This window comes from Mauremys reevesii, linkage group 2 (assembly GCF_016161935.1).
Source record: "Mauremys reevesii isolate NIE-2019 linkage group 2, ASM1616193v1, whole genome shotgun sequence".
NCBI classification, from domain to species: domain Eukaryota; kingdom Metazoa; phylum Chordata; order Testudines; family Geoemydidae; genus Mauremys; species Mauremys reevesii.
Genome location: NC_052624.1, coordinates 158,858,644 through 158,885,993, shown reverse-complemented (window position 1 = coordinate 158,885,993; position 27,350 = coordinate 158,858,644). Strand labels below are relative to the sequence as shown.

Here is a 27,350-nt window from a genome sequence, read left to right as displayed (position 1 = left end):
TCATTCTGCGGTCAGCTTGACTTCAGCCTTTACCAATGGGGATATTTATAAGGAGCACAGCATGCAGGAACTGCTCTGCATGTGCATCCAAGTCGCTCCTTTTCCAGCACAAGGTATAATGTTGCCTTTGTTCGCTTTGGGTTGGAGGCAGAGTCAAAGCAAAAGCGCACTATGCCTTTCATTTGATCCTCCTCCCCCCCGCCCCGGCAACAAAATCTTGCATGTTTTCTGTTTAAATAGCACACAGTTGTGAAGTGTCCTGGCTCTTTCCACACACACGCTGTGGCCTCAGCAACTGCTGCAATAAATCAATGGGAAAATAGAGGCTGCCAGTTAGACTAAACAAGTGCATTTGCAAGGATTGCTAACCCTCATTAATCACTCTGACAGTCCTAAAAACACATTTCCCCTTTAATGACTGTATTTGGATAATCAGTGCTTTTTCCTCCTCAGTCAGAGTTTGAGTAACGGACAGCTGGTGTTATTATAGCCATTCATGGGAGAGAGCTGGGAGCAGGGTCAACTGAGAGTCAACCACTGGAGGTCTCCTGCAATTCAGGGCGAGCTGGAAAAGTTGTTGTTATGCAATAATGAGGCAAGCTGCTTGCTGCCAATACAGATCCAAACATGCATTTACCAATGTCCTAACACCCACCTGTGTTATCTGTGCAACATTCTCCCCCCTTTCCCCTCCAGCAAAACCCACTGCCATCTGGGGTTGAAAGGCTCATTTTTGGTTCACTGTGTTGCCTTTAGGTGGTTTTTGCTTTCAGAGTAAGTTTGAAACCAGGCACATTTTTCTGTGTAAATGATGTCACACATTAATGCACAGCACATTATGAAAATGGTAATTCAAACCCATACAACTCTAAATTAAGCCATACGTTATCCGATGCACCCAGCCATATATTTTGCAGAAAGACAGGATGAAATCAAATCAAACTGAAACTGTGGAGTGCAGATTGTTAGAATAATTAATAAAGTGCATCCCAGAGCTCTTATTAGAAGATGAATTCTGCAGTAACCAGGGCGTACATTAGATGGGGAGTTGGCAACGCAATCATTTCCTAGCAGAGAAAGTCACAGAGTGTTGACTGGCATCAGAGGAGACTTTGCAGTGTTTACACAGTCTGGGCCGGTACTGCAGTCTTTAGGAAACAACTGCCATGAGGAATTTTCCTGCATGAAGACTGAGGAATTTAGAGAGTTGCAATCCTGGTGTATGGACGTATCAGAACTGTGTCCCAGTGGTTGAATTGTATGGGGAGTCTAAACTCGAGAAGGATCTCTTCAAGTTGGCTACATTTTCAAGTGGGGGCTTAATGTCCCCCAAAGGGCAGATCTGCAAGGGAACCAGGAAAAATGGCAACTTCATTGCAGAGGGCTAATCCATCTGGCCCCACTCTCTCTGTCCCATTAACCTGGGAAATTATTCCTAAAGGAATGGACTGCTCTGGCAGGGAGCTAAAGCAGCTCTGCTTGTTCTTCCTACAGGATGGATCTTTCAAACCTCCCAGTCGCCAGCCCTGACGCACCCCCATTGATCTCAGTAAGACAACTCACCTGTTTAGAGTTAGTTAGGTGCTGGCATCCCTTTCTGAATCAGGGCCCCGGTCAGTTCAGCTTTTCCCTTGTCCTACTGGGAACTCTCCTGCCAGTTGTGCTAATCATGGAGATCATTTGGGTTTTGCTCCTTCTAGGTCCTCTCATTGATCCACTTCCTCCTGCCATGATGAGATGCTGCTGCAAATGGGATGGGGCCTTCACTTGCAGGCTCTGGCAATAATTAAAGCACCTTGTTACTGTGGGGAGAGTCAACTGAATAAAATGCCTGTAGTAAAAGCCTGTGATGGCAGGAGCCCTGGATTATGAAGCCCCTTCTCTCTTGGGGTTTTGTGCAAGCCCCCATTCGTGGGGTACCCCAGTAGCTCGACACAGAAAGGGTGTAGCAAGATCATGGGCTCTTCAGCTTTTGCAGGCTCCTGGCAGAGGAGAATCTGGGGCAGGAGGGAGCGGCCCATGTTCAGACACCACCACCATGTGCTGTGCCCGAGATGATGGTGCAAATGCTCAGACAAAGCAGTTTGTTCCTCCTTCACACCCTTTCCCACTCAGCCCACCTCCTCCCACCTCTTGCAGATATTCACAGCTTCCTTATTATTTAACCATATATCACATACCCATTGCTGGAGCATCAGGGCATGATGATTAGACGGCATTGACAAATCATTAGCAACATGGCTCACCCTGCACAGCCCCAGCAGCTCCTCCCACCTCCCACTGGATCCAGGGAAAACCTCCACAGTCAGACCAAGCTCAGGTGATCGCTCTGCTGAAAAGATGAGCCCTGCATCATGGTTGGCAAACAGAGGCCTTGATCCTGAAAATGCCTTACCCTCAAAGAGCAGCTCTGGTGTGTAAAGGTCAGCATATGCAGGACTGGGACTGTAGGCTCTTACACACACACACGTGCTGCTGCACCACTCCCAAGAAGGCACGTCTAGTTGCAGGCCATGCCTAGCGCAAAGCACTGGTCTCCTTCCAGCCAACAGCGTAGTCTCTCTCCAGTGCCTTAGAGGCACACCATGGAATTTACTAATCTGAAATCAAAACTCGGATAAACCATTCACCCTTCCCCATAGTTCCCATCCGCTTCCCCGACTGCAGCAAGAGATGACAAAAAACAATCAGGAAAAAAGTGGCCATGCTGTAATTCTCAGCACCTGGGCCACATCACTGAAAACTGACCCAGGCTGGAATGCTGCCCATCCTCATGATGCACCTTCTCTCTGCCCAGCCCTCCGGGCAATGACAGTCTCCTCTTTAAGGGTCCCCTTTATTTCCAGTGACTTGTGGCCTCCTCTGTGTCATCAGCTGGGGAAGGCAAGGAAGCAGAACCAGCAGGCAGTTTATTCACCTGTAGTCAGAACTCAAGTTGAGGGAAGGTGGGTGTAAGGGAAAATGTGAGCAGAAGGAAAGGGAAGAGAAGCCACCCTCCCATTAAACGGTTACCATCTTGGCCCTGGGAAAAGCAGCTGCAGCGGAAATCCTTTGGGGGAAGGACTGTGGTGAATGGGGCAGGCAGGAAAGACCCACTCTGTCCTGCAGCCTGGGTGCATACACCTAATCTCCATCGATGGTAACAGCATACACATTGCACAGGACTGCAGAACCAAGTTCTGACTTGGGGTCATTGTTCCCTGATCAGTTCTACCTGCAGTCCTGGTGGTTGGCAAGTTACAACCTCCTCTCATGTGGGCAGTTCCCCAGCTCCTTAGGCAAAGCCTTAGCACGACAATGTAGCTCAAAGGGGGGGTGGGGGAACTGGGCCAGTTTTACAGATGGGAAGCCCCCGGGATTGTAGTTATTCAGCTATCTCCTGCCCCTGAATTCTCGTAAGCACATTTAAAACTTCCTGCAGTAAGGAAAGGCAGGGTGTGTCTGGGGTCTTCCAAGCCCCAAAGTTACCATGATGTCCCTGAAAGGCCTAGGGGGGGTGGTGTTCCCTAGAGTGAGGACATGGGAAACTTTCTGGAGTCTCTTATGGCCAGCAATCAGGGAGCAGGGGGAATGACAGCTTGGCCACACCCCAGCGTATCTCAAGTGCTTCTGTGTGCTCTCTTGCTCACACTGCTGCCTGCCCGCAGCACAATTTGGATGAATAGTGGAATTAAAAGATTGCGTTTAGCGAGCAGCCCGTTTAAGCATGTTCTCTTCAGCTGGAGGAACACCCAGAAATTTAAATACAGGGCACAAGACACTTATTACAGAGAGTAATTAACTAAAATTTATTCCATGATTCACCCCTATGCAACAGGATAAAAGCCTTCAGAGGGAGTGCATTGCAGGTGAGAGACACACATTAGGTGCAGCAAGATAGATATTTCTATGGAGATCCCACTACTGCTAAAACCTGATGAGATCAGCTAAGAAACAGGCCTCTCTCCCTGGAAAGGCAGAACATCTCCCCACCACAGGAAGAGGGGGCAGAGGCAGGTGCTGCCTTCCCATCCCAGCCAACTAGCCACCCTTTCCTTCCAAAACAACCCAGGTTTCAATTTTGCAAACTGCTCCGAGCTTGGCGCAGACGCTGTTGGGCAGCTTGTAATCTTTTCTGCCAAGCGGGATGGGGATGGGAAGGATACGGATTTCAGACTCATTTATCAAACCTGTTCTCATTCGCTCTGCCTGCACACTGAAAAATCGCTCTCCGCAGCACCTACATTTACCTAGGTATAGGAACAGATATGGGAACACGTTTATGTTGCTTTTCCAGCCATATATAAATTCCTTCTCATGGCTGCAGTTACAGAGATGATCTGGAATTGAATAGCTAGAGAAATTCTGAGGGGCTTCGGATCTTCATACAGCTGCTCTTGGTTCTTAAAAGCATTCCCACCCCTTTTCTCTATAACCATGCCTGGTATGACATGAGCAAAACCTCCACACGAGCATATATATTAATAATGAACCAAGGTACCAGACATCTCTTTCTGCACGGTTAGCTCCATACTGTCCAGTGATGACCGTTATAATCGGGCCAGGAATGGTGATAATGGTATCCTTAACACCCTAATGCTCTAGGAATTGTTCTGGAAAAGTTCAATGGCCTGTGTTAGATCACAATGATCCCTTCTGGCCTGGAACTCCATGACTCTAATTCGATTCAGTTATCTAGTCCCAGGAGGGACTGGTCTACTCAATTTAGGACTAAGCACTCTCACCCCTGACCTCCCCCAGCCCAACATCTGCAAATTGGGGATAATTTTCTAACTCGGCGTGCAGCTGAGATGATCAAAATTTTTTTTGTAAAATGCTGTATAGGGTCATATAAATTGTACTCAGGAGCTGCTAGGCACCGTTATAACTGGTGTTACTCAGACGAGCACACAGGCAGTGCCAGCAGGGATTCATCTGCTGCACTTGCTCTTTTCCAGGTGCATCACTGTGGTGCAGGTAGAATAGGTGTAAGTAGGACAAGGGGTAGAGAAATAAATTCGCTACTGGGCTTCTCTCTGCCACTAGGTGGTGCTGTAACCCTTCAAGCCTCCACCTCCACCAACTCTTCCCCACCCCGTTCTCAAAAAACCCTCCACCAGCTGCTTCTGCAGCTCTCTTATTCCTCTTCAGTTACAATCTCTTGCCCTTCATTTTTCGTATTGCCTGTATGAAAACTGCACCCAACACCATTCCATTTGTTACAGGGAACAAAAGCCGCAGCACTCAGGAGTGACATTCACAACAACATTATGGGCTTTCCCCTTCTTTCCTCAAACCATTTGTGGCCACAGTTAGTGGGCTCACTTTTCACGGAAAACCTTCCGGCTGCTGCAAAGAAAGTGCCTGGCTAATGGAGGCGATTTGTATAAAGACAAGAGGGTAGGGGAAATGGGCGAGAAAATGCAAGAGAGAACACACCACAGGGTGAATATAACCAAGTATTCATTTATTAACAAAATAAGACTTACCAAGATGGAGCTCTATTCACCCAAAATGATCCGCAGCCTTCCCTGCTGCGTTAGATTGGGGATGGGAAGGGGGCAGGCTCTGCACCCCATTCATGGTTCATTCCTGTAGGTCAAGAAAAGCTGGGGCTTGGGGATGGGGGTTTTTGGTATGTAGACTGGGCCTGTAGAAATCAGATCAAGATGGATTTGGCCCTGGGCGCTGGATTAAATGACCCAGTTTGTACCAGGCTGGGCAGCTCTCTCCTAGCTACTTCTGCGGCTGTGAAGGGTCTCTTCTCCCCCGCCCCCATCAGCGAGTTACGGACACCAAATTCATAATCCACATCTTTTAATTTTGATCAGGTGCCCTGTGGTGGATCAGCGAGCAAAAGCAAGTCATCTGCAGTGGCGCAGCCATTACAGCTCATCCCAGGACATCAGTGGACTCCGTCAGTATTATCTGGGGAGTCCAGAGACCAGGCTGACTGGTAGACTAGTTCTAGGTCTGTACAGGAGCCCACTGGTGCCGGAAGGCAAGGCAGACTTTCCAAGCACGGGAGAGCAGGAGACAGGATACCGGACTAGATGGAGGACCACTGGTCTGAATCAGTATGGCACTTCCTATGTCCTTTTCCAAACCATAGAAAGAAACAGGGATCGTCCACCCACTGTCCTGATCAGTAGGTCTCCTTGGCTTTTGCAGACAGTGCCACATTTTGGGATGAAGAGAGCTCTGGGGTAGCACTGCCATAGACGTTCTCCCAGCTGCCCTTCCTCCCTCCCCACTACCATTGCCCCTTCCCCAAAATACATTACAAAAAAAAATAATTACATCTCTGTTAACTGTACAAACAAAGAGAAACGGAATTTCAAAATGATAAAACGAGGGAGGGGAAAATGTATTTGTTAAAAGAGGCCATGCAAGGACTTCCTGGGGAGGGGACACAATAAAATAGAATTTCAAAAGAAGAAAGAAAAGGGAAAATAAAGGAAAAAGAAAAGCCCCACACCTGCAAAGGAAAGGATTTTTTTTTAGACACAGACTTTTTGCCTACCATTGATTCATTGGTATATTAATGCACTTAATATTCCCAGCTTTAAGCTAACATACAGTAAATAAATACACAGTCCAAGGAAGGGAAGGAGAGCGAGGGAGGATGAGGAGGGGGTGCTTTAGTTACTGATATCCAAGCGCGGAAGCTGAAGTTAGTCTTTGGCCATACAGCGCGTATGGAGAGTAGTAGGGTCCAGCTGCTGGCAAGGAGGGCACTGGCAGAGCACCGGCTGTGGGCAAGTGGCTCTTGCCATAAGGGTGGTACCTGTTTAGTCCCAAAGTGTGTGGGCTCCTCAAAGACAGGGATCCCGGTAAAGTGTTGGGGCTCCCTGGGGCAGTGGGTGGGAGGTGGAGGTGGCAGGATGCCGCGGAGCCAAGACCAGAGGTAGGGTAGCCAGCCAAGAGTTTCTCCGCCCCGGGCAGAGCCGTGTGGGTCCGTAGGTGGGTGAGCAGTTCCTCCGAGGTGGCAAACCTCTTGTCGCAGGGTCCACTGGCAGACACCCAGTTGCATATGTGGGGTAAGGGGTCGTTCTGGAGCATGAAGCCGTAGGTGTAGAGGGGGTGGCTGGGCAGGCTCGGGGTGGCGCTGGAGGACAGGGTGGTGTGGACGGAGTGCAGGGGGTGTGTGGGGTACACCAGGGGGTATCCGCTTTTCAGGCTGCCAGGGTCGTGCACGCAGCTGGAGCAGTTGCTGGTGCCCAGGTGCGAGGCGCTGTGGTAGCTCAAGCAATAGGGGTCTCGGCATAATCCCTGCATGAAGGAGGGCGGGGAGGCCCCGGTCAGCGGGCTGGAGCTGGGCGGCTTGCCGGGCAAGCCCAAGGTCCCCGGCAGCTGGCTGCTCACCAGGCCGGCTTTAGTAGGATCCAGGCCGGGCACGAACTGGGACGGGTAGCCGGCGTAAGCCCCAACGATGGACCCGTGGTAGCCGATGCTGGAAGGGGGCAGGGGGAAGACGGAGTGGCCCGGCTTGTAGGGGGACACCGGGGCCACGTGGCCGGCGGGCGCCAGGGCCGGAGGCTCCGATTTGCGCCCCGAGGCGGCCTCGCCGTGCGCCCCGGTGTCTGCGCTCCCTGCGCCCCCGCCGGGCCGGCTCAAGCCGCTGCCCCCGGGCCCCGGCGCCGCTTCCGGGCTGGGCTTGGCCGCCGCCTCGGGCTCCTTCTTGTCCTCCTGGCCCTTGCAGTCTCCGTGCTGCGGGGAGCTGCCCCGGGACCCGCCCGGGGAGGAGGCGGCGGCCGCATGCGGCGGGAAGGGCGGGCAGGTGGCGCTGGGCACCCGGAACCCTGCCTTGTCCGCGCCGGGGCCCGCGCCCGCCGAGCCGCCCTCCTTGCGGGGGTCCCCGCCGGCTTTGGAGTAGGGCTTGAAGCTGGACTTGTCCTCGGCCGGGGAGTCGCCGCCGCCGCCCAGCTGCTTGAGGGCGGAGGAGGTGGAGCGGGCGCCCGACTCCTTGTCCGCGCCGGGCAGCCCGTTGGCGGTCACCGCGTTGAGCTTGGAGGAAGGCGGCGGGTCCGGCTTGCCGATCTGGGAGCAGGTTTGTGCCAGGAGCGCCAGCGGGCTCTTCTTAGCGTCCAGCTGCGGGGAGAGAGGTCAGAGCGCGGGTGAGCCCGGGGCGCAGTGATGCTGCTCCGGGGAGCCGGGGCTCGCACCCTGCGGCTCACTCCGAGCCGCGTGCACAACCCCGCAAAGCCGGGGGAGTCTGGGGAGGGGTGTCCGCAGCTCCCAAGCGCAAGGCTGGGGACAGAGAAGGGCTCAGCCCCGGGGCGCTCTCAGACCCCCACAGCTCCGGGGAGACACTGGCGGTAACAGCCCCACTGGCACCCTGCAGCTGGGTAGAGACTGGGGTGGGAAGCGAAGTCCTTTCCCAACTCTCCCTTCCGGGTGGTCTCGGGGTTCTCAGCCCCTGCTGGTCCCCAGCAGGAGGAGCCCCAGCCCCGTCTCTCTCCTTTGGATCCTCGCCAAGGGAAGGCTCGCCCTGCTGCTCTACCCCCCGGGCAGGGTAAAGAGGCTTTGCCCCTTCCACCCGCCCCGCTCCGGAACTTCGCTTGGAAACCTGGCAGCTAAATCGAGGAGAGGGACCTCGGTGCCGTGTGAGCCGCCCGGACTCCTTAGGCTCTCCCAGAGAGGCGCAGGGCGGGGCGACCCACCCCAGCGTGCCCCCAGGAGGGCGCAGGAGCCCGGAGCTTCCTAGCGCCGAGAGAGGGAGAGAAACAAGGGAAGCGAAGGGGCCTGGTGTCATCCTAAGCTGCGGGGCGTGCGCGCAAAGGCGCACCGCACTTCGGGGAGACACTGTGCGCCCTGCCCCAGGACAGCGCTTCGGGGCACCGGCCAGTTCGTACCAAGGGACCGGGGAAGGGACGAGGAGCGGCTCCGAGGAGCAGAGCGGACCGGGGCTGGCCAGGTGGATCGGGGACCGGTCTGGGTGCGATCCCTGCCCGGGGCAGGAGGATAAAGGCGCGGCTCCGGGGCAGCGCGCTCTGCACTCCCCGGGTAGGCAGAATGGCTGGGGGCCCCCGGCCGGGACTGACCTCGATGGGGCTGACGGGCGTGGAGGAGAGAGGCTGCAGGTATTCCGGGTGCAGGAGGTGGCCGGTGTGGGCGCTGAGCATCTTCAGGACCCTGATGGGGAGCCGGTTCGCCTGGCGCAGGGGGTCCGCCGGGGGCAGGTGAGAGAGTGCCGGACAGGCTGCTGCTGCTGCAGGGGACGGTGCGCTCTCCGCTCCGCTGCTCTGCGATGTCCTTGGGTTAGATCCAGCGGGCGAACCGCTCATTTGGAGGAGGCTGCAGGGGGAGAGAGCCGGGCGGGGTGGGGTAGGGTGAGGGGGGAGGGGAAAGGGAGGGAGGCGAGCTCCGGGGGTTGCGGGGCGAGCTCCGCAGTGCTGCCGAGCTGAGCAGGGCGGTGGCGGCAGCAGCAGCACCGGCCTCGGTAAGACAAAAACCTTCCACTTCCCCTATCAACACGTCAAATAGCCCAGATCAGCAGCCACACTTCAAAGGGACCAACCCTCCCCACCAATCCGGGACCTGCCAGGGACCCCGGGGCGGGATCAGACGCCGTGGGGGGAGCTTAGCGTGGTAGGAGGGGAGATACTTAAAGGGCCCTGGGCGGCCCTCCTCTCCCTGGCTCTAACAATGCCAGATCCCAAGCTGAACCAGACCTATTTCCACCCATAGAAGGGACGAGACACGCCCCCCTTTAAAAGCACATCCCTCCTAGCTAAGCAAGATCATGACAGCGCTAAAAGGAAGGGGGGCGCACTGCTTTTTGTCTTAGAGAGGCCCCGGTCCCACGCCTGGGACAGGTGGTGAAATATAACCCTCCGAAAAGGTACAGAGCAGGTGATTGCAACAGGGCACACCCCAGACAATGTCAAGTTTTAAGAGTGTGCACCCTCAGTTAGTAATTGGAGCAGTGACAGTCACCTCGATGGACTGCTAGGCTGTTCTCTGGAATGCTGTGAGGTTTTTCATTCCAAGCCAAGCTTTATTTATTTATTTACAGTTTCCAGTTTTGTTTGCCAGGTTAACTCCCGAATTGCAAATCGGTGCAGTAATTAGGTTTATTGGATTTAGTGTAGTGTTGTGCAATCTTGTACAGGAGTTTGTTTTATAATGTATAAAATAAAGTATGCAATCGCTGCATTTAAAGTATACTTCATAAAGTGCTATATAAACACCAAGTATTATTATTGTTTTCAGAGTGTTGACAAACATTCACTAATAATTACATTTATGTAATCATTACATGTGAAATCATACAGGTGTATGCACTGAATGCATAGCCCAGTGAACCAGCAAAGTAAGGCTCTCATCCTCCCAACACTTACAAATTTACTAAAAACTTTATTACTTTGAGTACTCCAGTTTACATCAAGGTAACTAGTGGGAGCAGTAAAATCCTGCAAAGATTTATGCAGGTGCTTAATTTTAAATAGTCCAGACTTCTCATCTACATAAAGTTATGCACATATGTAAATCTTTTTAGGATTGGCATTTAAGCAACACACCTGTATGAGAGTTTGTAGGATTTGAGTGAGGCCTGAGTTGAGAGGCCTGTCTTGGCCAATAGAACAAAAATGTGATTTCTTTAGAATTAACTGGAAGTCACATTCCAATTATCTATCTAATTATTTTTGGCAGCCATCATAATTTATTTTCCATTTGTTTAGGCAATGAAACAATCACCAAACCCACTAAAGGCTGTGTGTTCTCTGCACAGACAGGTCATGTGCTGAAAAGCCAAGGAACAACTACTGAGTACAGTGGTTTTCAACCTTTTTCAATATGTGGACTCCTAAAAAGTTTCAAATGAAGGTGTGGGCCCCTGTGGAAACCTTAGACGGTCTGCAGCCCCTCAGTGGTCTGTGGACCACAGGTTGAAAACCACTCACTTAGTACATTTTGGGTGATGTCATTGCTGCAGTATTAAAAACAAGGTTTATCTGGAACAAATTACTTATTGAAAAACTAGTAACCCTGCCTCTCTGGTTGGCATAGTATATCACTAACATATTTATAACTCTGAATGTTTGACATTTTCATGTTTTCTTTCATGTACTTCTGGCTGAAGGCATATAATTTGCCAATAGTACATTGCATGGCAATTGTTTGCTGCATAGTTGTGGAGAATGGAAATGAACAACCTTTCAGCAGTGTGTTTCTTAACTGTGTATATACACTTTACTGGCCAGGGGAATTCACTGTTGGGAACCAGAGTTCGGCAGTACAGTTACACTTTTACATTTGCAGAGTGTTTTTCAAATTCTAGCTACCTGGAGGGAAAAAAAAGAGAGAGAGCGAGCGCAAGAGAGAGACGTATAATTAATCATATTAGGTCCTGGCAGATGCTTTATGTTACAACAATGTTGCTATTATTAAGTTCATACGGCCACCCATTATAAAGTCTGTGTGCTCAGTGTTCTGGGAAAAAAAGCTTTGCTGGATTTCCCCCAGTGGAGTGAAGGCATCTCTGTGTTACATGCCTCACTTCAAGGACCACTTTCCCAACCACAATCAATCACTCTGTTTGTCAGCCCTGTCAATTCTGCCTCATTGTGAGACTTTTTTTCCTAAGCTGACCGCAAGATTGATTCAATCCGAACAACAAAAAATGCAAAAGGAGAGGTCTGCCTTTCAAAGGAGCCATTCAAGTAAGAAGGAAATAAAAAACCTTTCCGCCAAGTAATTCAAGTTGTATGCCAACAACAACACCACACGTCCCACCTTATTTTATTTTAGTTTGTTATGTGGGCTGGGATTCAGCAGCTATTACAATGGGCACTTGCAAGAACGTCTCTCCAAACAAACAAACAAATGAAGTTAGGGAGCAGAGAGATGGTATCTTGAGGACTGTATATGCTGGACCCCAGAAATGTTACAGGGCTTAGGTTGCCCCTGCTTTAACCCTGCTTGGATGCTGATGCAGCCTGCTGAAGTCAATGGAGTTATGCCATTGTAATATTAGAGTAAATGAAGTGCTGAATCAGCACCACAGAATGAAATACACAAGGTTTTCCCTTTTTTTTTTTAAATCCCAACCAGTCAAGTTAGTAGAGAAAATAAATTCTCCCCTTCCCAAAGTGAGGGTTTATTATATAGATTGCATTTGAGTTTCTAATGATAATTAAGGTGCTGCATTCTGACGCTTGAATTGTACTGACAGTTTTCAGGCTCAAGCAGGGGCTATTTTTCTTTCTAAATGTTCTAAGCCAGAGAACAAGTGCAGAGCGAGGGGAGCATTAGCAGGAATAGCATGTGGCAGTTATCAGTACATTGGAAACAAAATTGCCAGATCAAACTTGTATCTGCAGGAATAAAACATCATCAAAAGATCATCACAGGTAATGATGAGTCCTGTTTAACATTCTAATATTATGGGGACTTATTATCTCTGATTATACTCTTGGTTTTTAAATCTGTCTGGGTGCTATTTTCCCTAAGCAGATCATTAACGAGGGGGGGGGGGCGATAAGGGGGATAAGATCTTATTCATTTCAGCTCTGTAAAAAGTCACCTTGTGCCACAAAAAAATGCCTTAAAGAAATATATATTTTATATTTTTCAAGTTGAAACGAGAATACTTGCTAAGAAAAAGAATCACACACAGCATTAAATAAAGAGAAACGTTTTGAATAACAGTGACACAAAAAACAAACAAAAAAGGCTTTCTTGGGAATTTAGGGCAAGGGATTTTGATAATGATTTTTGGGTGCCATGATTTTGGTTGCCCAAACTGAGATGCCTTTAAAGGGGACTGATTTTCAAAGGGTGCCTGAATCTGGCCACCCAAAAATGGAGGCACCTAAAACCTCTAGAAAATGTAGGCCATAAATATTTAGGTGTTTGTCATAGTTTAAATAAAGTTTCACACCCAGGAAATCGACTCCAACAGATATTGTTCTATGATGAATTGTATTAGCTCAGGCCTCAGTTCTGAGAACACTTACTCTACAGTGCTTAACTTTATGGACATGAGTAGTTCCGCTGAAGGACATAAATGGAACTACTTGTGTGTAAAGTTAAGAATGTGCACAAGTATTTGCAGGATCAGAGCTTTAATGTATATTAGTCAAAGTGTTCCCCTCTGTATTGTTTGATCTTTTCTTTGCAAATCCACAACACCACACACCTTCTAATACCAACAACATGTAATATCTCCCTGTGCAGCTATTTATATATTTACAAACTGCAAAGTATGTATGTCAAACAGGGAATTTTGTTTTCCTCTTGTGTTTAAGATCTTTCAGCAACTTGTAATTACCCTTTGGCAAGTCTTCTTGTTAAACACATAGATTAGGGCGTCCATCACTCCTTATACTTGTTTCCGGCCTTGTCCCAGCAGTTTAAGACATTACAAAAAAAACCCCACACAAAAAACCCCAACATGCTTTCTAAAGGAAAGAAAAATATAATACATTGTGGGGAGGGGAGCAAAAATAAAAAAATGCAGACTGGGAAGTGAGTGATGTACAGGGACTACTGGAAAAACTCCCTGAATACCAGACCTGTCTGCAGAGTTACTAACACAGGAAGCACATCATTTATGATGGATAGGACAGTAATCCTGACTTCCAGAAATTACTGTTTGAGGTAGTCACTGGCCTCCGCTCTGTAGCGGTAATAAATAACTGAATTGACATAGTTGCTTACTGTCTTAACAATATTCACGTACCTACCTGCTTTTGTAGCCAATAAGGTTGCATAGCTTCAGTCAACCGATTACAGAGTTTTCAAACTGGACATTTTCATTCTGTATGTCCGCCCTGTCGTTCAACAAGGAACCCCTGACATTTACAGCGTATTCCTGTGTTGCTGATATGCAGAATGTTGCCCTGAGCTTCAAGATTTGCATCTACTGCAGTTTGGATTTGTGCTAGCTAATGACGTAAGCATTTTTCTCTGAAACCGATGGGTGGAGTTGTGGAAAGTTAACAAGTTAGCTAAATAACAAATCCCAGATTTGGAACCAGGGGAAGAGGTATTTGAATGTTAGGGCTTGTCCACATAGGAAGTTATAGTGATATAAGGGGTAGCGTGTATTTAAACATCTATAGTTATACTGGTGTAACTCCCCATGGAGACACTCTTATGAGTCCTGTGGCACCTTATAAACTAACAGACGTTTTGCAGCATGAGCTTTCGTGGGTGAATACCCGTATTCACCCACGAAAGCTCATGCTGCAAAACGTCTGTTAGTCTATAAGGTGCCACAGGATTCTTTGCTGCTTCTACAGAACCAGACTAACACGGCTACCCCTCTGATACTCTTATGAGTGTCTTTTTCCAATTTAGTGTGTCGCTTTGGAAGCTGCTTAAGCTAAACTGGAAAAATCCACTCTCATTGCTAAATAAGAGTCCACAGGGGAGTTATACTGCTCAGTTTACATTCACACCCTAAACTTATATCAGGAGACCCTGTCATGGAGCTAGTCCCCTAGTGGTTAGAAGAACGGCCAAAAGAGAACTGTATTTGCCCAGGAGACTGCAAAGAAAGGAGAGGGTAAAGGGTATAGCGCGCTGGCTGGAAGATACATTGTAGTTGTTACAAAGGCCCCAATTCAGGAAAGCGTTCTGTATCCAGGGAAAGACCCGCTTAGCTCTGAGTACATTGTTCAATGGGACTTAGCACATTTCAATTTAAGCACATGCCTAAGAGGCTTTCCTGACTCAGGATGGACTCCAGCATGTGTTTAAAGGCTACTCCAAAGCCCATTTTACTCAGCGGGGGTTCTCCTACTGACTTCAGTGGGCTTTGGATCATGCCCTAAACGTCATCCTAATCAAGGGCTAAAGTACTAGAAATATGGAGAAATGGCACTTGTAGCTTTAGGGCTAAGGCAGCCATACTGGGGCTTTGTGTGTGTCATCTATTTTCACTCCCTCATGGGAACAGAGGCTACTTGTAGAGAAGGCCCAGAAGAGAAAGTGGGAAATGCTGCACCCTCATATTCCACCTTTTTGTTTTGAAGACGAAATGGTCCGATCATGAAGAAGATTGGAGATGCAGCAGCCCATGCCCTAGATGCACTGGCAGCATGCCTGGATGAAAGGAGAGGCTCGGGGACATTGCCAAGAAAATGGGTGAACCTCCATTCTCCCTGCTAGAAATGCTGGCTTGCATTGGAGTAAATCAGGAGTAGCGGCCCTGTGGTCCATGGACTGATGCTAGTGTACGTAAGATCTGCATCAGGCCCAATGGCGAAGAAAGCAAGCAAAGGTGGAAATACCAGTATCTTAACTTGAATGAGCGTTGCAGAATAAGGTCTAGGCTAGGAGGAGGAGAAGGCGGCAGTGTGTGTATATGGGGGAGGGGGCAGGGACAGTGGAGGCAAGGATCAGAGGGGTAGCCGTGTTAGTCTGGATCTGTAAAAAGCAACAGAGTCCTGTGGCACCTTATAGACTATTGGAGCATAAGCTTTCATGGGTGAATACCCACTTCGTCAGACATATGTGGTGGAAATTTCCAGAGGCAGGTATAAATATGCAGGCAAGAATCAGTCTGGGGAGAACAAGGTTAGTTCAATCAGGGAGGATGAGGTCCTCTTCTAGCAGTTGAGGTGTGAACACCAAGGGAGGAGAAACTGCTTTTGTAGTTGGCTAGCCATTCACAGTCTTTGTTTAATCCTGAGCTGTTGGTGTCAAATTTGAAAATGAACTGAAGTTCAGCAGTTTCTCTTTGGAGTCTGGTCCTGAAGTTTTTTTGCTGCAGGATGGCCACCTTAAGATCTGCTATTGTGTGTCCAGGGAGATTGAAGTGTTCTCCTACAGGTTTTTGTATATTGCCATTCCTAATATCTGACTTGTGTCCATTTATGCTTTTACGTACGGATTGTCCAGTTTGGCCGATGTACATAGCAGAGGGGCATTGCTGGCACATGATGGCGTATATCACATTGGTGGATGTGCAGGTGAATGAACTGTTCATGATGACAACAGCCCCTCCTTTATCAGCCTCTTTGATTATGTCAGGGTTGTTTCTGAGGCTGTGGATGGCATTGTGTTCTGCACGACTTAGGTTATGAGGCAAGTGATGTTGTTTTTCCAGAATTTCTGCCTGTGCACGTTGGCGGAAGCATTCTATGTATAGGTCCAGACTGTCATTTCGATCCTCAGGAGGAGCCCATGTGGAGTTCTTCTTCTTGTGCTGTTGGTGTGTGTGGAGCGGTATCTGTGTATCAGTGCACTGTTCCGTGTTATCTTGAAAGTATTCTTTGAGCTGAAGACAGGGAAAGTAGGCTTCCAGATCATCGCAGAACTGTATCATGTTCATGGGGGGTGATGGGGCAAACAGAGAGTCCCTGAGATAGGATAGACTCTTCTGTTGGGTTGAGTGTGTAGTTGGATAAATTGACGATATTGCTGGGTGAGTTAGGGGTACCACTGTTGTGGCCCCATGTGGCAGGTAGGATTTTAGACAGCTTATGGTCCTTTTTCCTTTGTAGAGAGGTGAAGAGTGTAATGTAGATCTCCTGTCTTATTATTTTAGTAAAGTCCGTTTGTATGGAAGGTTGGTTATTTATGAAAGTCTCCAGGTTGGAGAGCTCTTTTTTGATGTTTTCCTGTTTGCTGTATAGGATGCTGATCAGGTGGTTCCTCGGTTTCTTTGATAGTGTATGGCATAATCTCTCATTGTGGTCTGTGCAGTATGTAGATAGCAATGGATTTTTCACCTTCAGGCCATTAGATATGATGTCCATCCGTTTGCATTGGGAAAGGAAGATGATATCTGTCTGTACTTGTGCAAGTTTCTTCATGAGATTGATGGATTTCCACTCCATGCGGCTAAATGCAGTGCCTTGTATGGTGTCAAGGAGTGATCCATTGCAGCTTTCTGACATAACAGAGTGAAGAAAAGGTTTGTTATGCACCTGCTATTTTATAGGTAAATCTATTAGCCGCCCTGTAAATGAGATGATGGGAGTCTATACTCAGACTGTAACAGTCCCTTTCAGCTGACTCCGTGGAAGAAAATTTGTACAAGTCAGCAATTTCTCCCCATAGTTTTCAAAGTACCACCTTACTGCTAGAGTTACACAATCTAAAGGCCTCCTTTGTAACTGCAGAACAAGTGCCTAGAAATGATCTTATTTATTACAGGAGACATGTTTTAAAACAACTGACAAAACTGCAAGATGTAAAACGACAAGCAAGTGCTTTCTTTTTTTTTTTTAAACCGTATAGACTTCTGGCAATGATAAAAATAGGGTTTTCTTTTTTAAAGTTGGAATTGATCTTTATTTCTAAAGCAATCATGTAGCAGGAAAAACAGCAAGACACTTAGATATTAACTGATGCACACTTGGATCATGGTTACTTTTTGAATAGCCTGGTAGCTTGCTTCCCTCAGAGTGATTAACATTAAAGAACTGTGTGAACATTAAAAAATAAAAAAGGGTAAATGCCCATTCCCCCACCCCCTTCATGCCCTTGATGTGTGACTAACAGCTGTTTTACTTTGTGACAAATCAGTGGGGTCTTCCTGTTGTTGATATAATGAAGTTGTTTCCTGGTGTGAAGTTCTACAGGATAAATTGCACAAGGGGAGGAGAACTTCACACACTTATCAAAGTGCTGGGGGGACACCACTCCTCTGTTCTGCAGAGATGGCCAGCAGATCAAAATACACTCTGAGTGGCTGACATGGGGTCACAGTGATAGTAGTTAATGCTATTTTTTCCTCACTTATTTTAAAGGGCCTTTTATGAGCAAAATGATGTTCTTCATTGAAAAATGGTTTGTGTTATGTTGGCTGAACGTAATTCAGATTTGTTTCCCCCAGATGATCCAAGTGTATTATTACTTATATGTATTTAGGTGCTGTCCATATGTTAGTCACGTCACCACCCTGTGACTCAGTTTCCCCCTCTAGAAAATAGGTATAATGACCCTGACATCCTTTGTATAGTGTCAAGTATCAGAGGGGTAGCCGTGTTAGTCTGGATCCTGTAAAAGCAGCAAAGAGTCCTGTGGCACCTTATAGACTAGCAGATGTATTGGAGTATGAGCTTTCGCGGCATGCATCTGACGAAGTGGGTATTCAGCCACGAAAGCTCATGTTCCAATATGTCTGTTAGTCTATAAGGTGCCACAGGACTCTTTGCTGCTTTTGTATAGTGTGTTGAGCTGGCCTGATGAAAGTGCTCTTTAAGAGCTTGGCATTATTATTTATTGAAAAGGCAGTCCCTGCCCAAAAGAGTTTACAGTTTTAGATCTTAATCTCACAGGGCTTGAATTGAGTAGGATTTAAAGGTGTGGTGTTTGCAGGTGGTAGCCAACTCATTATAAAACTCTAATGCAGACAGGGCAAATTGTCTCTCTTCCCACTCAACCCAACCACCTTAACATGTTGTAAACTCTATACTACCTTGTGTGTTCAGCAGTTTAAGAACACATTCACTTTCTCACTGTAAAATTCGAGTGAAGAAAAGGCACAGGTAATTTTTACTGCAATGTAGCGAGGGGAGGTCAAACCCGGGTAAGGGGTATTGTGCTGATCTCACCCTTTTTGGGCAGTGACAACATAGCCTCCATGTGACCACTTTTCCTGGACTTCACAAAAAACCCCAAACTCTGTATATTTCATATGGGCCTTATACAACTCCCATGAAGTCAATGGAAAGTCTCCTATTGACTTCCGTAAGAGCCAGATCTGGGAGGACTTCAGCCTCGAATACATTTCCAGCAATATTCGGAGAAACCTTTCAGAACCTGCACCAAGGAAGTGTGAAAAAACAAAACAAAAACACCCCTTGCCCGATCAGTGGTAATTTGTAAATCTCTCTAATTCACGGGAAGGCCAGGGATTTCAAGAGGGTGCTAATGGTAGGCAGCTGGGCTTTTCAGAACGGAAACAAGTTGGCAGGGGTGGAGAGGATGGAGGGGGAAGGAACATGAGGGATTTGCACTATGGATCTCAGAGTTCAGATTTCAAAGCTCAATCAAGTGAGCTAAAGAGCTGAAAGGTTAACGGGCTGTGTGAACAGGCAGGAATAATGGGCCCCTTCCCTTCTACTGCTAAGCTGGAGGGCTGGTCTGCACTAGAAAACTTGATCAACCCAGCTACATCGCTCGTGAGTGTGAAAAATCCACACCCTAGGTAACATAGTTAAGCCAATCTAAGTTCCAGTGTAGACAGCGCTAGGTGGATAGAATAATTCTTCCATTGGTCTTGCTACCACCTCTGGGGGAGATGGATGACCTACACCAACGGGAAAACCCCTCCCAGTGGCGTAGGTAGCATCTACACAGAAGCTCTCCAGTGTCCCAGCTGCAGCACTCCAGCATTACTATTGTAAGTGTAGACAAGCCCTGAGGATTGAACACGTTAGAAGACAATAGCAATTGCCATCCTTGGGCCAGGTCAATGCTACAAAATTATGTCGACCTATGTTACGTTGGCAAACAGCCACTGCAGTTATTCCATGGTTTGTGCATCTGGACACTCCATTCCGGTGGTGTGCGTCCTCACCAGGAGCGCTTGTACTGGTGCTGCAGAGGTCCAGGTAGGGCAGCTCCTGGAGGCCAGTAACAGCTGAGGTAAATAACGCAGCGTCCACACTGGCACTGTGTCAACCTAACTACATCGACCGTGACTCTACACCACTCGGGGAGGTGGTGTTATTCATAGACTCATAGACTTTAAGGTCAGAAGGGACCATTATGATCATCTAGTCTGACCTCCTGCACAATGCAGGCCACAGAATCTCACCCACCCACTCCTGTAACAAACCCCTAATCTATATCTGAGCCATTGAAGTCCTCAAATCATGGTTTATTATGTCAATGGGAGCAAAATGTAAGCGTAGACACTCCACAGCTAGGGTGATGCATGTTAGCTGCCTTGCGTCAACTTAACCGTGTGCTGTAGACCGGGCTCCATTGAAATTGTCAGACAGGCAGCGTGGAGTGTGTGGGGGCAAGAGGAAGTGCCCCTGGGCTTGTGCTCCGCAAGGAGGTGCTGAGTGACAAAGGAGGAGAAGCTCAAAGTGCCATCTTAGCCTCTGAGCTAGAAAGCCTGCTGCTGCCTGAGTATTTACAGCTTTCCATATACCCAATACATCCACAAAATGGTTTCAACTCATTTGGTTTCCAGAGTTAATGGAACCATGCAGTACAAGCCCCCAGCTACACACACACAGACAGAATACAGCGCACAGAGCTGAGCTAATACTGATTTTAGTTTTGCTGGCAGTTACAAAAAATAAAAAAAGTCACCAAAATAAAATCGTCTGGAGTCTGCCTGAAATCAAAATGTGCTGTTGGGCACAAAGGAGGCATCGCCGTCCTAGTTTTGTGAATGGCACCTAAGTCCACTTGGGAATCTAGCCCAAATAGTCAAAAAGGGCTGTTTTTTTTTAAAAATGTGGAAATGAACCATTTTGACATTTCTGATTACACCCCATTCTTCCCCCCAACCAACACAATTTGCTGAAATCTGAACAAATGCATGAACTGTTTTGATCAACGCTAATCAGCAATTTTTGGCAAAAAAAAGTTTCCAATGAAAAATTTCACCCAGTGCTAAATGTGCAGCACTGAGCCCTTAGAAGTTTAATTGAACGTCTCACTTTTTGGCTCAAATTCATTTCCAAATGGCCTATGCTGGTGGTTCTCCACATTCCTCGTCTAATGAAAGAGCTTGTCTCACATGGATCAGTTCCCCTCCCAACCCACTGTGCTTAGGAACATTGGATCCCACCAGTCCCATCTAGCCCAGAATCCTGTCTCTCTCAGTAGCCAGCACCAGCCGCTTCAGAGGACGGTGCTAAGAACCCCTGTAATGGACAATTATGGAATAACCTGCCTCAAAAATAAGTTTCTTCCTAACCCCCAGCAGTTAGGGAGTGGTTATGCTTGAGGTTTTATATCCCTTATATATTCCCCCCTTTCACCCACACACATCTAACATAATTGTGGATACGTTTGTTACCTGTGTATGTCCGATCTTTTTTGGAATCCCAATGAGCTCTCAATCTCAATGACATTTAGTGGTAGTGAGTTCCACAGGCCAATTATGCATTACATAACGAGAATGTTTTCCACTTGATTTTAAAATCCTTCATTCTGAGGGCCAGCAGATAGTAGTAGTTTGAGAACCCTGGCCTATACCAACTAAAAAGGTAATTGCCTGGATAGAAATCCTCCGTTTTCATAATGTGGGCAATCTCTGATAAGCCCATGCATGAAACCGCAATAATTTTAACATCCAAATCTCAGTGTCATGCACAGACTACAGCACTGAGCAGATGGCATGCTTTGGAAGGTGTGTGGTTATTCTTTTACTGTTCATATCATTGGAATGAGTAAAAAATTGTTTCAGCTTAGTTACAGTTTTACTGTTGCTCTTGAAAAACAAGGAGTCATCCTGTTCTCCCAATTAGGGCAAAACTCTCAGGCTACAGCCACGAGGCAGCCTGCTGAGTTGCATCTCATAGTTTAAACTAATTATGGCCCCGATCATGCACTCAGCTCCACATGAGTGCCTGGGGTCCCTGTCTGTGTGGAGTTCACTGTCTGGTGGGGGCTGTAAGTCCAAGGATGGTAGAATATTCCTCCCCAAACCACATCTGCTCTAGAACTGCTCTCTGATAAGAGGTGGAATTTGTCAGCTGGAAAGCTTGAGTAGTAAATCTTGTGACATCTTGGATGCCTATTTAGGAAAATGTTGACATTTTAGATCCTCACTGAAATGCAAGCAGGGCTCAATCCTGCAAGGCACACCGGCCCTGATCCAGTGATGAACTATAGTCCCTGTTCATTCATAGTCCAGTGGTGAACTATAGTCCCATTGAAGTCAATGGGAGTTGCAGATCCTCGGCACCTCTTGGTATTTAGTCCAAAAGGCCCAGTACAAAGCTCACTGAAGCAAATGGAAAAGATTCCTGTTGTCTGCAACGGGTGCTGGATCTGGTCCAAAGTTTGTAACGACACTTCAACCAAGTACAGTGAAAAGAAATGAAAAGGATTGACTGAAGCTGAATGAAATGCTTTTGGGGCTCTCTGATTCAGCGAGTTCCTCTAGTCTTCAAATGCAAAGAGGCAGTTACCTCTGGTTTTCTTTTCTTCCTTGCCAGGACTAGTTAATTGAACTATGCAAATTAATTTATACAATATCAATACCAGAGCCTTAAACCATTTGGCATAGCTCATCTGGCATGTTTGTTACATAAAATGTTTGGAGCAGTGCTAATAAAAATGAAAAAGGCTGTAAATCAAGTTTAATTTATTCATTTTCTGTATGGTAGGAAAGCATGCCAAAATCAGATTATTTATGAGCCCTTCATAACAATAGGCATTTTTATTGGTTGCCAATGACAAAAGAGGCTCTCAGTTGTTTTTTTGAATGCCTTTTCAGAAACATTTGTTTTTTTGGACTCTGTGATCTCAAAGAAAAATATTTAATCATTGATACAGTAAAAATAATTTATATTTAGATACTGAAAAACACATCAGACTTTAAAGCATAAATATCCATAGCTAATCCTACCCCAAAGACTCAGGCATATACTGTACTGTAGGTTAGATAAAAGAGCAGTGATTTATATCAAGTTTCTTAAATTTCCCAGTAAGAGTATAATCTCCCTTAAGTCTCACATAAAGTATCTGGTTTTTTTAGACCACATTCAGTACTTTATGAAAATGTACACATAGACACATTGCACATGAACACACAAAGTATACATGCACTAAAGTCCTACACTTTTCTCATTTACAGATACAGTATTACTTTCTTTGTCTTTACCTATCTCTAGCTAATTCACAATATTTATTTTTCAGCAGAGTAACCAAATCCCAACAAATACTATACACCAGATAAAAAAGATTAAAGTAACTGATACATAACAAATCAGCTATAAAACAACTGCATATTGGCTCCTGCCCCCCACTCCACATCCTTTAAACCATCTTTTGTTCATGATCTAATACAGATGGAACCACAAGCGTAGCCGTGTTTAGGGGGCGACTGGGTTTGTGTCAAATATTTAACACATCAGTGAAGGATGAGAAAAACCCAAGCATCTGGCTCAATTTGGTGGGCGGGGGGGGGGGGGGGGGGAGTCAGATTACCGAGGTCTAGAAGTTCTTGGCTAATTGCATTTTTACACAATATTTCTATGGGACATTTTTAAAGTCCCTCCGTGGGCTGAGTTGAAGTATTCAGAGTGATCTCACAAACGTTGCCAACTCTTGTGGGTCTCATGATATTTGGCCTTTTTTTAAAGCTCCAGCTCATGGAATCATGATACAGACACAATCATTCCATTCCGGAAAGCCTTGCGTAACTTGAATTTTGCGTAAGTTGGAAACGTATACCCGTACGTTACACAAAAATTTCCACAAACTCAAAAATCCTATTTCTGGCTTATGGAACTTTTCCAGTAAGTGTGAATTTGCGTAAGTTGGGTCTTGCGTAACCAGAGGAGTGTCTGTACTACATGGGAAACCTGGCTTGCATTGTCGTTTAAAAAGAGTACCTATCTAGCTCTCATGGTTGTGAAGAAAAGCTTGAAAATGTGACCTCCGAAAGGCTCAAAGACAAGAAGACAAATAAAAAGTACACTTTCATTAGTTTTTTAAGCCAATCTCATGATTTTTGAATGTTTGGGATTGGCAATACTGGCTATACTCCTCAGGTACCTACTGTGTTCTACTGCATGAACTCTGGTTCTAAACACTAATATGACCCCTCATGCTGAAGGATACAAACTTCTCTCAGAACAGAGCCAGGCCTCTGATTTGGCTGCAGGGCTCTGGTGTGCTCTTGGATTAAATATCTCCAGAGCCACAGTGATATTGTCTGACAGGCATAAGGAAAACACATATTTACATACTGTGCCACTCTTAGCTTGAGAAGAGGCTTCAATGGGACTACTCTGGTTGCATAAGGATAGCCAAACCAGGCTCCTAATAAACCCAAAGTGGCAATCCCTACCCAGGCAAAGGACCATCGCTGTCAGTCAGAGGTGGGCTTTATTCCCACCCCTGACCGACAGGCCTGCCCTCAAAAGCCCCAGTGTAGGGTCAATAACGACACACGCACAAATCCATTGGTTGGTATAGCTTACTCTATTTGGGGAATTGCTCTAAACTATACTGGGAACAAAGTTCTTTCAGATGCATCTCCACCAGGGGGGTTTGCTGGCATAGCTAGACCAGGAAACCCTTTCCAGTGCAGATAAGACCTACCTGTACCTACAGAAAACATTGCCCCATCGTATCAAGGGAAGAATTAAGTGACCACCAAATAGTACAAAACTGAATCCTCTTTTAAAAACAAAATCAAAGAGCTTTTGGAGACACAAGGGCCTGACTGTTGGGTGGTGTAAGCTCCCTGGTCTTTAGTGGAAGTGTCAGCCAATACTCAGAGCTTGTACGTAGTTTATGGGTAAAACTTCCGATTGGCTTCTTGTCCCCCTATCAGAACTCTCATGTGTATTAGTTTAGTTGCAAACAAGTGGCAGCTGCCACTCCTGCTTGTGTCAAAATAAACTCACCATCCATGGGTTTACAGCATAGCACCGCTTCTGATCATGTCATGCCACTCCCTGTCCACACGTCCATCTTGTTCTCCTAGCAGCAGGAAACAGACACTGGGCCTTTAAAAAGCCCTCTTGGAAGCTGACAAAAGGCTATTGCTGAGTTACACGGAGAATGTGTTACTTTGCTAGAGGGCACTGGATAATGCGGGGAGGGACACACCCTCTGCAAGAAAAGGGCCTTTTTCTGAATATGGCTTGGCCAATCCTGAGAACCCCTGAATAATTAGCATACAGGATCTGTCAGTCATTGAGAGCTTTCAGTAGAAGGGGCCTCTTGTCAACTTCTCTGCCTTTGATGTGACTGGGATGGAGGTGCTCAATTAAAAGCCTATCAGTCTGTAAGTAAATCAACGCCTATCAGGCTTGTCACATCAAACAAACGATTATTACACTAACCCGCCCACCCCATTAATCTGGCTGTTCCCTCTTGACAGCTCAGGGTCAGGGCAATGTAAATCATGCACTGGATTGCAGCCACCTGGATCAGGATTAAAGCAGCCATACAACATGTGCTGCTGCACCCAATTATTTTCCACCACCGTCAGGACGCAGGGAGAAGAGCATGCTGTATTGCCAGGCAGCTGGGAGAGCAGGCAAAATAACTCCGGGGAGGGAAGGAGGAGAGAGCACCATAGCAAGCAGCTACTCTTTTAAAGGTCTTTATAATCAATGCCTAAGAGTCACATTCTAGGTGTTTCTTTTTCATGCCCATCTGGTCCTCAGTGGGAGTGTCAGTTGTGCAGGATCGGGTCCTTGACTCACTGGCCAGATGCTGAGCCAGTGGAAATCGGCCTAGCGATGCTGAAGTCAGTGGAGCTCTGGCAGCTGAGGATCAAGCCTCACTGTTTATATTCAGCACAACTTAATGTGAGCAGAGGGGTTTGGAAACTTAAATTTCAATGAAAAACGGCAATGACATTTTGTGAACATTTTTGTGGATTTATTTTTTGGAGGGGAACATTTTTGTAATTTCCCTCTTCCCCTCCGCCCATTTCCCAACCAGCAACACAGGCTTCCACAATGAGCCAGGAATTCCTCAGGTCTACCGCCCAGTGCTGCCCTGACATGCTGTGTCCCCTTTGGCAACCTCTCTGCCTTGATATCCCGATTTGTAAAATGGGGATAATAATTATTTCTTACCTACCCCACAGGGCTGCTAGGAGGATTAATGATACAATGCTTGAGAGAGCTGAATGTTTAAAGCATGATAAAGTGCTGAGTATTATTAACAACACAGGGCCCTGTCCTGCTTGCCTTTGTCCCAGGAACAATGCTAAAAAGAAAGTGAGAGCCATGCAGTGAGCAGGAGCCGGCAGCTTAAAATTGATAAGATGTCCTATTTAATAAGAACTGACTTTCTTAACAAGGACAATATTACATTTGCCCTAAAGCAACCCAAAGTGAATGGTATCAAGAGCTCTGCAGTGCAGAGACAGGGTGAGCTTTGTCTTGTTTGATGAGTGACGGGGAGAGGAAATGAGGGAATAGGGCTCTGTCTAGGTTATAAATTGCACTGTTTTCACTAATGGTGTTTTTTTTATTGATTATGTGCTTGTCTACACTAGAAAATTAATTTGGATTAAGGTGGGGTGTGAATTTAAGGTGCAATAGCTATTCCAGAGTAACTCTATGTGTGGAATCTCTCAATCTGGATTAAGAGTGCTTTGATCTGGTTTAGTTTAATCCACTTTCACATAACTATTCTGGAATAATTCCATGTGTAGAGAAGCCCTTGGTTAAACTGGTGAAGCTGTCCGTGTGGGCCGTGCTGAAATTAGTTTAAACCTAAAATACACCAGATTTAAGTGTACCTATTGATTTTAGGTAAATCAATAACAAAACATGCCCTTAGTGAAACTGGTGTAATTTGTAATCTAGACAAGATCTCGGTATGTGATTCAGGAATGGAATAAAGAAAAGGATTCTGGCATTCCTCAGTCTGGCCAGGAAACAGCAACTACCCAAACTCAGCTCTCCCTTCCACTGGTGCAAATTCAGAATAAGACCACTGAGCTTTAATGGAGTCTGAATCCATGATGCCAAGGCAAACGGCTGTGAAATGCTACCAGATCAGAATGTTGGTGTTTAACACCCCATTTGCACTGGTGCAAATGAGCGTGCACAGTACAGGAAGTCTTCTGGATTCACGCCCCTGGAAGTGACACAGAATATGGCCCAGCCCTGCATCATTCCGCTTCTGATATGGAGAAATGAAATCTTGATGCTGATAAACAGTATTTCCCCAGCCACCAGCATTCTCCTTCAGAACACCTGTCCCATTTCAGCCATGCCTGTCACTTTCCTACAGGCTACCACTCCGCTCTGCCACACCATCAAGCAACGCCCTCCGAGCAGATAAGCTGCCAGCCCTCTGCAAAGGCCTCTGCAGGCTCTGTTTGGATTATGGATATGAGCAATACTGTGTACATGTCCCACTCCAGACACTGCATTGTGAGACGCTCCAAACTTTGTTCTGTGTTGTCTGGCGAAGCAGATAAAACATCCTACCCTAGAATGATGAGAATAGTGGTATCAAATCATGATACCGGTTGCTGGGTAAAGTATGGCAAGCGATAAGAGCTTTTAAAGTTGCAAGGGTGTGCTTTCATGCTGATTAGAACCTATATAAACTTCCCAGCAGAGGTAAGGTGCAGTCTGTGAGCAAAAGCTCGTTTGGCAGGTGACCGACATTCCAGCCAAGGGATAACCAAAGCACCTGGGAGATGTCTCTGTTTGCTTTGGAGGTGGAGGTTATCAAATGGATTGATTTATACTTTCCTGTAGCAAAGTGTCCTATTCAGGTGTGTGTGTGTGTGG

At 46.8% G+C, this 27,350-nt stretch overlaps 1 protein-coding gene across 4 annotated transcripts; it reads right to left on the bottom strand.

Moving 5' to 3' along the window:
- Nucleotides 1-24,653, bottom strand: ZNF703 (zinc finger protein 703). Of its 4 annotated transcripts, XR_005593062.1 has the most exons (5): nucleotides 24,489-24,653; nucleotides 9,024-9,276; nucleotides 5,469-8,070; nucleotides 1,564-1,776; nucleotides 1-298 (listed from the first exon to the last, which is right to left on the bottom strand). XR_005593062.1 is itself a non-coding variant. In XM_039521101.1 (2 exons), exons 1-2 carry the CDS (start codon nucleotides 9,264-9,266, stop codon nucleotides 6,625-6,627), a joined length of 1,689 nt encoding a protein of 562 aa, XP_039377035.1. In that variant the 5' UTR covers nucleotides 9,267-9,706; the 3' UTR covers nucleotides 5,417-6,624. The 4 variants fall into 4 exon arrangements, 1 of the variants encoding a protein (XP_039377035.1); XR_005593063.1 differs by lacking the exon at nucleotides 24,489-24,653 and having other exon boundaries at nucleotides 6,767-8,070; nucleotides 9,024-9,711; XR_005593061.1 differs by lacking the exon at nucleotides 24,489-24,653 and having other exon boundaries at nucleotides 9,024-9,706.
- Between the last annotated feature and the right edge of the window lie 2,697 nt (nucleotides 24,654-27,350).

Coding starts and splice junctions, on each gene's coding strand:
- ZNF703 (XM_039521101.1), bottom strand. CDS start 9,266: ATGAGCGGTTCGCCCGCTGGATCTAACCCAAGGACATCGCAGAGCAGC. Junction 8,071..9,023: donor CGCCCGTCAGCCCCATCGAG/GTCAGTCCCGGC, acceptor CTCTCCCCGCAG/CTGGACGCTAAGAAGAGCCC.